The 11,653-nt window shown below is 40.4% G+C and overlaps 2 protein-coding genes across 2 annotated transcripts; both read left to right on the top strand.

Annotated features, from left to right (window-relative positions):
* The first annotated feature begins 1,179 nt into the window (after positions 1 to 1,179).
* On the top strand, positions 1,180 to 3,958 carry LOC135426288 (leucine-rich repeat-containing protein 24). The gene is made up of 4 exons (XM_064679326.1): positions 1,180 to 1,526; positions 1,598 to 1,700; positions 1,758 to 2,724; positions 3,469 to 3,958. Exons 1-4 carry the CDS (start codon positions 1,345 to 1,347, stop codon positions 3,876 to 3,878), a joined length of 1,662 nt encoding a protein of 553 aa, XP_064535396.1. The 5' UTR covers positions 1,180 to 1,344; the 3' UTR covers positions 3,879 to 3,958.
* A 5,194-nt stretch (positions 3,959 to 9,152) lies between these two features.
* On the top strand, positions 9,153 to 10,065 carry LOC135426263 (seminal metalloprotease 1-like). The gene is made up of 2 exons (XM_064679295.1): positions 9,153 to 9,353; positions 9,410 to 10,065. Exons 1-2 carry the CDS (start codon positions 9,161 to 9,163, stop codon positions 10,006 to 10,008), a joined length of 792 nt encoding a protein of 263 aa, XP_064535365.1. The 5' UTR covers positions 9,153 to 9,160; the 3' UTR covers positions 10,009 to 10,065.
* The last annotated feature ends 1,588 nt before the right edge of the window (positions 10,066 to 11,653 follow it).

The following is an 11,653-nucleotide window of genomic DNA, read 5'->3' on the forward strand; positions in this document are numbered from 1 at the left end:
ACGTGCGATAATTGGTTCCTATCCATTCTTTGTGAAGGTGTTGGAAGGGTTGTGCATAATACGCTCATAATCATAGGGTGCTCCGAAGTTTCCAAAACGATCCTCAGTATACATCTGAAAATTGAGGATTTTCCTCTTACTAACGATTTCCTTGACAATTTTAACGTAATCGTCGTGGCTCGCACAGCTATTTTGATGAAAGAATTCAAAATTAAGCTGGAACTCATTTTAATGAAAGACCTCTAACCCATACTGAGGATTGTTGAATCATTTAACGTTTTAGCTATCTTATTTATTTGCTTTTTAATAGTTTTTTCTCTCTTTTCATTTCTTTTTTATCTAATTATATTTCGCTTTATTCTTTTTATTTTATATTTAATCCTAATGTGCTTAATACTTATTTTCCTACCAACACCCTTCTCATCAGCTGTAGATTCTAGCTTTTCATTTTTGCCTTAACAGGTACTGGTTGACATTCGTTTTGTTGACCAATAATTAATAAATAAAAAATTAAAATCGACACATAATAATATATACTACTGAAATATTTATTGTTATATATAAGAGGCTAAATAGAATTTATCGTTTATGCACAGCTAAATAAACGAATTACTAAGCAGAATGAATCATTTATGACCGAATGACTGACCGGTACAGAATACATCGTAGATCGGTCAACCGACTACGTAAATAAACGACTGATTTAGTTAACTAATCACTGAGTAAGTTCGGCAGCTCATATTAATGACTTGGTCTGAACTAACACAACTCTATCAAAAAGAGTGTCATTTCTAACAGTAATTAACTATCGTATACATGAAGCCAACAAGTCTTAAGAACAAAAGTCATTTCCAAGTGAACAGCAGCCCAGTAGGTTTCCAGTCGCTCAGTTGTGGAACAATAGTTACAACACTTACTCTTCCAGATTAGAGACAAGCTAAGAAACGCGCAGCTGTTCTCCAGGCACTTGCTTGCAGTTCGGCCAGCTGTACTGATAAGCCTCAATTCGTTTATCTTATCGCACTGGAAAGTGTGCGCTACAGTCAACAGTCGAGCGTATCTGTCACCTGCTTGAATCTGTAATCTGTAATTACCAGGTGAAACTGGAACTGAACGTAGTCCACACATAAGGCCAGCTAATTGGAAGCAGCGCCGCACTTAGTCATGTTACGGGAGTGCAGAGCAAGTTATTCATTCATTCAGTTGTTAGTCGAGAATCGAAAGGCGTTTCCGAAACAGAAATTAACTAAAGAATAGATAAAACTAAAAACGAACAAACGAGGGCATATTACAAAATGTCCATTGATTAAGTGAATTACAACAACAGCCCAGCCCCCACCATCGATGGCACTACAATGCGTGATCCAGCCAAAAATGTGGTTGGGCCTCAAGCAAATATTACTCTATGTGGGTCTGCTGCTGTGTGTGGTGCTCCAGGTGTGCCGCAGCAAGACCCAACTGCAGCTAAACTGTCCCAGCGTCTGTCATTGTGATCTCTATGCAGAGCGCAATCGAGCCATATGCAGGTGAATCCCGGAGTCTGTCCAGGCAGAGAAACTTTTACCTTTACCTTTTCTTTTAATATCTATTTGCGCAGCGCCAAACGCTTGATAAGTGCCAGCCTTGACATGCCCAAAACTGTGGAGCTTTTGGATTTGAGCTACAATGATATCACTACCATTGATGACGATTGTTTTGAGGTGAGTTCGAAACGTGACTAGGTGCATTCATTACTATCTATGCAATGTCCCACACAGAGCACAGTGCATCTTGTGAATCTGACGCTGGCCCACAATGCCATCCACACGCTGCACGTGAACGCCTTTGGGGAGCTGCGTCGGCTGCGCTCGCTGGACCTCTCCTACAATCGGCTGGAGCAGATTGATGAGCATCTGCTGGAAACTAATTCACAGCTAATGCATGTTAGTCTGGCGGGCAATAAGCTGGCCACGCTGGGCGATTTTCCACTACTGCGAAGCACTTCGCTGCGTACACTTAATTTACGCAATGCACAGATCAATCAGCTGGGCCCGGAATCGCTTAGCGCCTTGCCACAGCTGCGCCAGCTGGACCTGGCCCAGAATATGCTGCTCACACTCAACATTAATGTTTTCCATGCGCCGCGTTACTTGGCCTCGGTCAACCTGGACGAGAATCCACTCAACTGCGACCGCGCTTTAATTAAGGTCGTCACTTGGCTCAGTTTGCGAGGTGTCGCCGTCAGCATGACCGATTGCCTGGAGGAGAGGCTGCCGTCCCATCCACTGGATGAGCAAGTGGACGGGGCACTTGATGAGCCACCCAAACTGGAGCGTATGGAGAATCTGGATAGCAGCAGTAGCAGCTCTGACGACCCCAAGTCTGTGGTGGCAGTCTGGCGCGAGCTACCTGATTCTTCAGAGGAGCAGCAGCAGGAGCAGGAGCCGGAGGAGGAGCTTTCAACACTTATCGATGTTTGTGAGGGGAATCGCGAACAGCTTTGCCTGCGCTATCGCAACTGCCTGGAGCGGGTCAGTCACGAGCTGCTCGCCGGCAGCGCCGCTCAGCCACCAGACCAGGTGAAAAGCACGCACATCTTCGACGAGGACGATGTGAAGCTGGCCTTTGCAGTGGGTGGCGCCACTGGCATCTGCATGGTCATTTTCATAATCAGCTTTGCTCTTTGCATAAAAAGCGGCTGCGAACTGAGAAGGAAGCGTCGTCAACCAGCAGACGGCGAGACAAGTGAGTAGCAAAGTTATTTTAAAGCCAAGCTTCGGCATCAGAACATCCTGTTAAATGGAACAGGTGCGTATAACAGGCAAACAAATGTTTATAAGTAGTTAGCCGAGCTTTCAGATCAGAGTCATTATGTTTTTTATAAGAAGGGTTGTCTTATTCACCCAGTTATTCCGCCAACTGATGAAAATGAATCCGCGCTCGAAGCCCAGGCAGGTCTATGAAGATAATATGGAATTGGCTGAATCCTTTTTTCTATAACAAATGGTTAAATATAAGAATTTAGCAGTTAGCTAAATGTAACACATAGAAGCAGAAAAGCTATTCATACAAGAACTCCTCCCTATGTGAGCTATATGAAGTTGTAATCCTACGTTAAAATGTGTTTGTAAAGAGCATTGTGAAAATACTATTTTTCATATTCGGACAAAATATCTTAGAAAACTGTTACAAACGAGAACCTTATTTTCTACCTCTCACTTATATGATATGATATTATGATGATATGATATAGTTGTCCATTCCAGCTGACTTATTCATATTTACTGGCTACAACAAAAAGGCTAACCTTCAAACGTTTTATGAGAATATATCTAAACTGAGAGTCTAATTTAGATACAAAAAAATAGGAAACGGACAGGTGGGACGGACGTTATTTAATAATAACTCAATTTATCTCTTATTCGTGAGATTTTTTATATTTCTAATGGTTGGCCATCCGTTAGTAATCATCTACCTGTTCTTTTATAGCCACGTTGGACTCCGCGCAACAGCAGCTGCCCACGATTCATACCTGGTCCCCTTCGACAATTCGTAATCCCCGTCGTTCTAATCCGCAGCGTTCACGCAACGCTCCCTCTCGCGCCCTGGTACGGCAGCCGTATGGACCCGATGATAACTTTGTCTCGCGCCTATTTGGACGCCCGGCGAGGCGTCAGTACTATCGCACCATAAACCAGAATACGGCGACGCTAATTAGACGCCTGAGTCGCAGTAATCTTTTCAGCACTCGCGATCGGGAGCCAAGTAGTCCGGAAACTCCGCCCGCTGCAACTGCAAGATTCTACACAGATATTGTGGAAGCTGGAGCAGCTCGACCGGAGACGCCTCCACCCAATTACGGGGATGTGGTGGTCATCGATAATTGTGATAACAAATAGATATCGAGCCAAATCGAGCTCCCTTAAATACCCAAGCAGTAGGCATTATCTAATAAATCTTTAAGAAAGACTTAAGGCAACATCTTTATAGTTTACAAAAGCATTTTTTGTTTTATACCAAAATATCAATTGGGGATTCCCTTTTTTCCTCTCTTTTTTTGTAGCATTACTTTTACACGACTGCAACAAATCGCAATAAAAACTTTTGACAAAACTATCAAAGTTGGCATACAACGAGAACAGGAAGAGACTGTGAAATTGCCACAGCCAAATCTTCTCCACCTCGTCCCATCCAGCCTTAAAAAAAATGTTCAAGAAAGAAAACTTTACACACTCAAATAAATGCAAGCGTGAAGCGTGTGCGAGAGAGGACAGGAAATGAAGCGAGGGGTCGCCGGGCTACCGGATGTAGCAGGACAAATCGAAAACGCCACAAAAGAAAATAAAACCCCAAAAAAAGAAGCCCCAGCGAAAACTGGGCAAAACCAAACAATTTGCGCTGCAAAGCAGCAAAAGTGTCTCAAAAGAATCAACCACTAAAACTAACCCAGCCAAACCATAAAACACGTAAGAGTCCTCTACTTGAGAGCAGCCAACTAGACGACACCCTGTATACATCGCAGAGGCTAACCTTTGAACTTCGTTTTAAGCACACACACACATATTTTTTATATGTGTGTTATATGTATTCTTCCCTTAACCTCACGCTTTTGGAAATGCACTCTTAAATAACTTCGGAGCATGTAGAACGATCTTTAAACATTTTTCAAGCCTTGAAAACTTCATAGAAAAGAGTTTATTTTCCTAATTCCAGGGCTATACCCTAACGTTTTGTTTGTTATCTACAGGAATGCTAACAAAAGTGAAATATTCTCTTGGCTGTTAATGCTGACCAAGAATATAAACTTTTTGGCGTCGGAGAAGCTTCCTTTTGCGTATTAAAAACATTCTTACAAAACGATTATACCCTGCTTCCCCTTTCAATGGGCACAAGGAATGTAGAAGATAAAAAGTGTTCTAGCAAAAAAAGAGTTTCGAATACTTATGTATTTTTAAGCACACTGAAAGATTCAGTATTGAAATAATTTTGAAGCGACTTAAATAAGGACTTCGATATTTATGCTACAAGTAAAAAGAAGTTTTTTATAAATCGTAAATACAATTGTTTTTATAAGCAAAACTTACAGGTTACAGAACTGCAAATGTACAACAAATTGTTTATTTAAACCGAAATGTTGGGATTTAGAGATGGGCTCAGACTGCGAAATTGAGTTTCGTTTGGGCTCGGACACAACCTCGTAAAAACTTAACTGAAATATTGGGCCATATCGAAATTTCGCAAATAATTTAAAGAGACGCTTCACTCACATATTAAGCAAAATCCAAAAAAGTGAAGTGAATCCACAAAAAAAGATTTAAACGTGTTTATGGAAGTTTCGTGCTAGGCTTTTAAATAACTGTCACGCTGGTCCAGGCACTATAAAAATAAGTGCATAACCCACGGTTGTTCCATATATTTGAAGGATGAGCATTTCAGCATATAAAAGAGAATCGAGGCAAATCTTAAATAGAACCAAAAACGACCCCGGGGAATACAAAACTAATATTCATTCTGAATCACCTAGCTATATGTTTGGGAACAACGCGGAATCTGGCTATCTAGATCAATCTAAAATTATCTTAATGCGCGAGAACTCATTTCTATTGCAACCAAAAAAGTTTTCGTTGCCGAATTTGTTGCAACCTTGCTTCACGTGGCAGCTCTGCCCCCCTCTCGCTCTCTCCCTCTCTCTCTCATTCACAGTGTTGCTGTTGAATGTTTGTCTGGATGTCGCTGTTTGTGGCAGCTTTCCCAGCACTGCGCTGCATAGCAGTGCACAAAAGTTAACGTATCCTGGGACCCAAAGTTGCGTTGTCAACAAGCGAATGCAAAAAGTGAACGCAACCGGGCATAAAAACGGCTACCAGCGGGAAGAGCGAATGTTGCAAAGCGTGAAAAAATATCTAAATCCAACATTAATGAAAAACTTTTTGCATAATCCATGTCGCTGACGATGGGAGCAGCGGATGCCGTTGATGGTGATGCCGGAGCTCGAGAGAGGCGGCGCAAACGGCTGGAATTGGGATTGGGGTTAGGGAGACCAAAGCCACCGAAAAATCTAGAGAATCCAGCCAATGCCATCGGCTATAGACACTGGCAAAACTCAGCCAAGTAAAATACTTACCGCCAAAGAACCAAAACCTCAAAAAAAAAAGTCTGCAAAAGAGATTCAAATTCAATGGGTAAGCTATTCAAATGGCAGTTTGGTATGCGGCTGTGAGTTTTAAGGATTGAAGGCCAAGCGGCTTAAAAGACTTTGAAGGTTATGCCAGAAGCAACCGATAGCTTGGAGTGCGCCATGGAAAAGCTGGTTATAAAATATGCCCAAGCTAGATTTTAAATACAACTAGGCTGACTGAGCATAAATCTAAAATTAGCTCTATAAGACACGAATCTATGTACATTAAATTATTTGTTCTTATTATTACCAAATCGTGAGAGCTAGAAAGCTGAAATATCTACCGTAGTTACCTTATGTGATGTTGAGTATCCGGCTTCCATCGAACGCGATCTCAGCCTAACAAAGGCCGGAGATGAGATCAACTTCTTAAGCAGCCGCTACGCCGATGAGCTGCTGCGGCATCCCATCACAGAGAGGCGTCTCCAAAGTTTACACCCCTGCGACCTAGCTACGAGGTGAATTATCTAAACACACATCTAAACACAAACAATTTTAATTCCATTTAAGCTAACAAACATTTTTAGTATACTTTACATCGAAGTCTTTCGCTTGGTAGAGAACAGAAGATACTGATCGATCCCAGCGTTTAGTAAAACAAATTGAGTTCTAAAAAAAAATCATAGGCAAAAAATCCAGGTATCGTTTTGAAATATCTTTGCAAATCAAATTATATTACTCACAGGTGAAAAATAGATGAAATAGTGTTTGGAGCTATAAACTAGAGCCCGACCAAAGCTGTAAACTATATGTATGTTTTATTCTCTGACCAGTTTGGCGAGCTTATAAAAGGTCGAAGTCTACACAAAAATTTATTTCCTAAAATTGGGAAAAGAGATCTTTCAACAAAAAATCATAAGATACTCAAAGTATCATTGAAGCTAATTTAAAGCTTCCGGCAAAGTAATGAGGGAGTAGGGATCAAAGCACTATATTGAATGCTTTAAGCTAAAATAATTCTATTAGGCTGATCAAATTCTTGTTCAGCTTAAAGTCTTCAAGCTTGAAGCATTCAAAGATTTTGCTTGTTGCAATACTCGGGGCTAAACGATTTGAATTTAACAAATCTTTTAATACAGACTAAAATTAACTTTTACTGCCACATTGAGCCATAAGCACTTCGAATGGCTGCTGGAACACAACCTCAGCCTTCGGACAGCCCTCACAACTAACGTTCATTTCTCATTCATATATTCAGAGAGCAGTCTTGCAAATCGGGAAATAAACTTCAAAGCATTTAACAGTTGTTCACTGACCAGCAGTGACCCACGCAGTGTGCCCTATCGACCCGCCCATGCTCCCCCTGCGATGTAATCTACACAATGCCACAGCACAGTTTTAATTGCTGTGACACTGCAGATACGGCTGACTGGAGCTGGAAATTGGTCAGACTAGGCAGGTGGGGGCAGATTTCCTGCTGCTTCTGATGTTGCTGTTGCTGTTGTCGTTTTCTAATTTGATAAAGATAAAAATCATTTTATAAATGCCGACGATGGCATTGGCGACGTTGCCATCAAGTGTATGCCCCTGACAGGCGGGTCCTGGGCCAGGATATTCTAGAATACTCAGCTCTCGGCGCTGCTTCGTTCTTAATTGAATGCTCATTTCAAAGAGGACTCTGCCAGAGTTGCCAACGTCGTCGCTGTCGACTTTAATTGCATTTTTATTTCATTTCCCAGCAATTACCGCTGGTTCGTGTTCGAATTTATAAGCTCCAGCTGGTCGGCAGCACCTCGCACCTGTCGACGGAGTCGCCTTCGCAAGAGTCGCACCTGTGGCAACATCCAAAGCTGTAAAGGTCAATCGTTGTGTATCCACTGACCAGCTTTGCCATATGTGTGTGTGTGTGTGCAACTAGTTGAGCATTGCGGTGTCCTGCTGCCGTAATTAAAGATTGCCCTGGGCCAGGCCAGGACTTGGGCGCGTGCTCCTGCTGCAGCTGCTTGTTGTTGCTACATTTTAGCAATATTTATAGTTGTTGCTGCGCTTTGGCATTGGTCTTAGTGGAAGCCCAAGTTGTCGTTGCCAGTTGTTAGCAAAGCAATTAGCATGAGTTTGTTATTGCAACACGGCAGCGGCAACAGCCGACTGCCCAAGTCGGGAGCAGCTAGGACATGCTGAAACTTTTGGGTTTTACAGTAAGCAACCCCCCGGTATCCCATACCCCAATCGGAAGTAAGAATTAAATTTATTTACTCTGCTGCTTGGGCAAAAGTGTTGGCATATGGCCATGTGGCATTTAACTCTTAACAACAAATCAAATGTAAGTGAAACCTGCAACCAAGGGGCACAAGCGTTTGCAAGCAAGCACCTGAAAACGATTCGACGAAAGGAGCTAAGCCCTAGGGGAATACAATTTTAATTTTTCACTAAATGCACTTTAAGTTTGTTATTGTAAACTTTTCTTTCGTGTCAAATTCTGTTAAAGTCTATTTACAGCAAGTGCTATTATAACTCTCTCTTCGTCTATCTGATTAAAATATTTATATTAATTACAGAGATCATCATTTTTTTCGGTATTTTTGCCCCCCGGCACTACATCTGCAATAATTTATTGTAAATATGTCAAAAGTAAAAACTTGACATGGGCGTGGACAACGTCTTGAGAAGCTTTGGCTAGAACGGGCAATCTTTTAAAAGACCTGATTCTGAACTCATTGAAAGAAGAAAGCATCTCCAACCAGATATGGAATATCTAATCTTGTTCTTGATGTGTCTGTCCGTACGTATAGACGCGTCGATCATTGATCCACGTAATGCCTGAGCAATACGAGTTTATTTTAAACCAAACTCAAAGGTCATCTACGCGAAATTTGAGCTGAAAGTGAAAGGTTACAGATGGTATTTTTACTCGAATAAACTCTGCACCGAAACGAAACATGTTTCTAAAAAATAAGTCAAGCACCATAACGTAGCCGTGACCGTATAAAAAGATCTGTCACACTAAAATGAGCGCAAAAAATACCATGTGAATCTGAAACTTATCAGATGGAAATGTTCGCTATGAGGACAACGATCGGATATTTGTTGCTGGGTTGCCTGAGCTGGACCGCTTTTGCGGTGCCGATTAATCCGGATATTTCTCTTGGGCTCTACCAAGGTGACATGGCTGTGGGCTTCAAACGAAATGGATTACTATCACCAGATGAGCACTGGCCCAATGGCGAAGTCTTTTATAAGATAGATGAGCAGTTCAGTAAGTTTCAAACATATGGCATGCAATCCTTACCCGAAATAACGACGATCTTATAGAACCTGTACAAGTTGACCACATAAAACTGGCCATGCAAATTATTCAAAACGTGTCCTGCGTACGATTTCTGCCTGCAGATGAAAATACCAAAAATTTCGTAGAGGTGAAAGTTTCCTTATCTGGCTGTTGGTCTAATGTTGGTTTCACCGGGGGCAAACAGTTGTTGTCGTTGCCAGACGCAGGCGTGGAGGAGGGTTGTTTTAGGCTGGGCACCATACAGCACGAATTTCTCCATACTCTGGGATTTCTTCACCAACAAAGCTCGCCGGACCGCGATGATTACGTGCAAATCGCTTGGGATAACATCCAACCGGATAATGTATCAAATTTTCTAAAGCACAATTCGTCCAGGGTGGGTAACTTTGGTGCTGCGTATGACTATGGCAGCATTATGCACTACTCCGTATCTGCCTTCAAAAAGAATGCTGGCTTGGACACGATTTTGCCTTTACAACCATTAAATGGTAGACGAATGGGACAAAGAAATCGTATGAGCGACGCCGACATATTGCGCCTCAATAACATGTACAAGTGCAATAATCGTACAGAAATGTCCAATGTATCTGAAAAGGCTATTGAAGAAATTGAAGAAAACTAATCCACCAATGGCAATAACACAATTTTAAAAAAAATCAATAAATACGTTAATGCAAAATTATATAATAAGTTTTGTTTGTTTGGCGGAAAACGTCAGTATGAAAGTTTTTTGTTAATCATCCAATCGATTTAAATCTAATTCTCCAAGATCTTTAAGAGAATTTATTTTAAAAGTGCCACGGGGAATGCCTGGGTATACCCGCTATTATCCTATATAGCCATAAGTCGAAGTTTCCACTTCCGATAACATGGTAAAACTCAATTGAGTCTTTGTTCATGGTTTGGCCTCTAGATCAATCGATGATCAATGAATGCTAATTGATAGTAGGGATCCGTACGAATTCAAAAAGCTATAACATTTCGAAATCAGACATTATTTACCCAAGAAATTCAATAAAAAAATTATCAAAAAAGAGGTATTCCAAAAAATCATCAAAAAAGGTTGACTTTACAAACGAATCGGTAATTGATACTAGGGATCCGTACGAATTCAAAAAGGTATAACATTTCAAAATCAGACAGTATTTACCCAAGATATTCAAGAAAAAATATCAACAAAGTTTTGATTTTCAATTCGACCTCGATTTTGAAAAAAAAAACGTGAGTTTTGGTCAATTTGGGGGGAAATTTAGATTTTCAATTTTTTGATGCCAATCGATAGTACTGATCCTTACGTGTCCAAAATGGTATAAAATTCCAAAATCGAACATTATTTGGCCGAGGTATTCCAAAAAATCATCAAAAGGGGTTGACTTTACAAACGAATCGGTTTTTGGTCAACAAATTTTTTTAACCCATCGATTTTCAATTTGTTTGAATTATAATTGATACTAGGGATCCGTACGAATTCAAAAAGGTATAACATTTCAAAATCAGACAGTATTTACCCAAGATATTCAGGAAAAACCATCAAAAAAGTTTTGATTTTCGATCCGACCGCGATTTTGAAAAAAAGCGTGATGTAACTCCTTGCCATTTTGGTCAATTTGGGTGAAAATTTAGATTTTCAATTTTGTTATGCCAATCGATAGTACTGATCCTTACGTATCCAAAATGGTATAAAATTCCAAAATCGAACATTATTTGGCCGAGGTATTCCAAAAAATTATCAAAAAAGGTTGACTCTTCAAACGAATCGGTTTTTTGTCAACAAATTTTTTTAACCCATCGATTTTCAATTTGTTTGAATGCTAATTGATACTAGGTATCCGTACGAATTCAAAAAGGTATAACATTTCAAAAACAGGCAGTATTTACCCAAGATATTCAAAAAAAACCATCAAAAAAGTTTTGATTTTCGTTCCGACCCCGATTTTGAAAAAAAACGTGATGTAACCACATGCCATTTTGGTCAATTTGGGTGAAAATTTAGATTTTCAATTTTTCGATGCCAATCGATAGTACTGATCCTTACGTGTCCAAAATGGTATAAAATTCCAAAATCGAACATTATTTGGCCGAGGTATTCCAAAAAATCATCAAAAAAGGTTGACTCTTCAAACGAATCGGTTTTTGGTCAACAAATTTTTTTAACCCATCGATTTTCAATTTGTTTGAATTATAATTGATACTAGGGATCCGTACGAATTCAAAAAGGTATAACATTTCAAAATCAGACAGTATTTACCCAAGATATTCAGGAAAAA

This window comes from Drosophila montana, unplaced genomic scaffold (genome assembly GCF_035044405.1).
Source record: "Drosophila montana isolate Dmon_TW-CO22-7 unplaced genomic scaffold, ASM3504440v1 contig_1_1, whole genome shotgun sequence".
In the NCBI taxonomy this organism is placed as follows: Eukaryota; Metazoa; Arthropoda; class Insecta; order Diptera; family Drosophilidae; genus Drosophila; species Drosophila montana.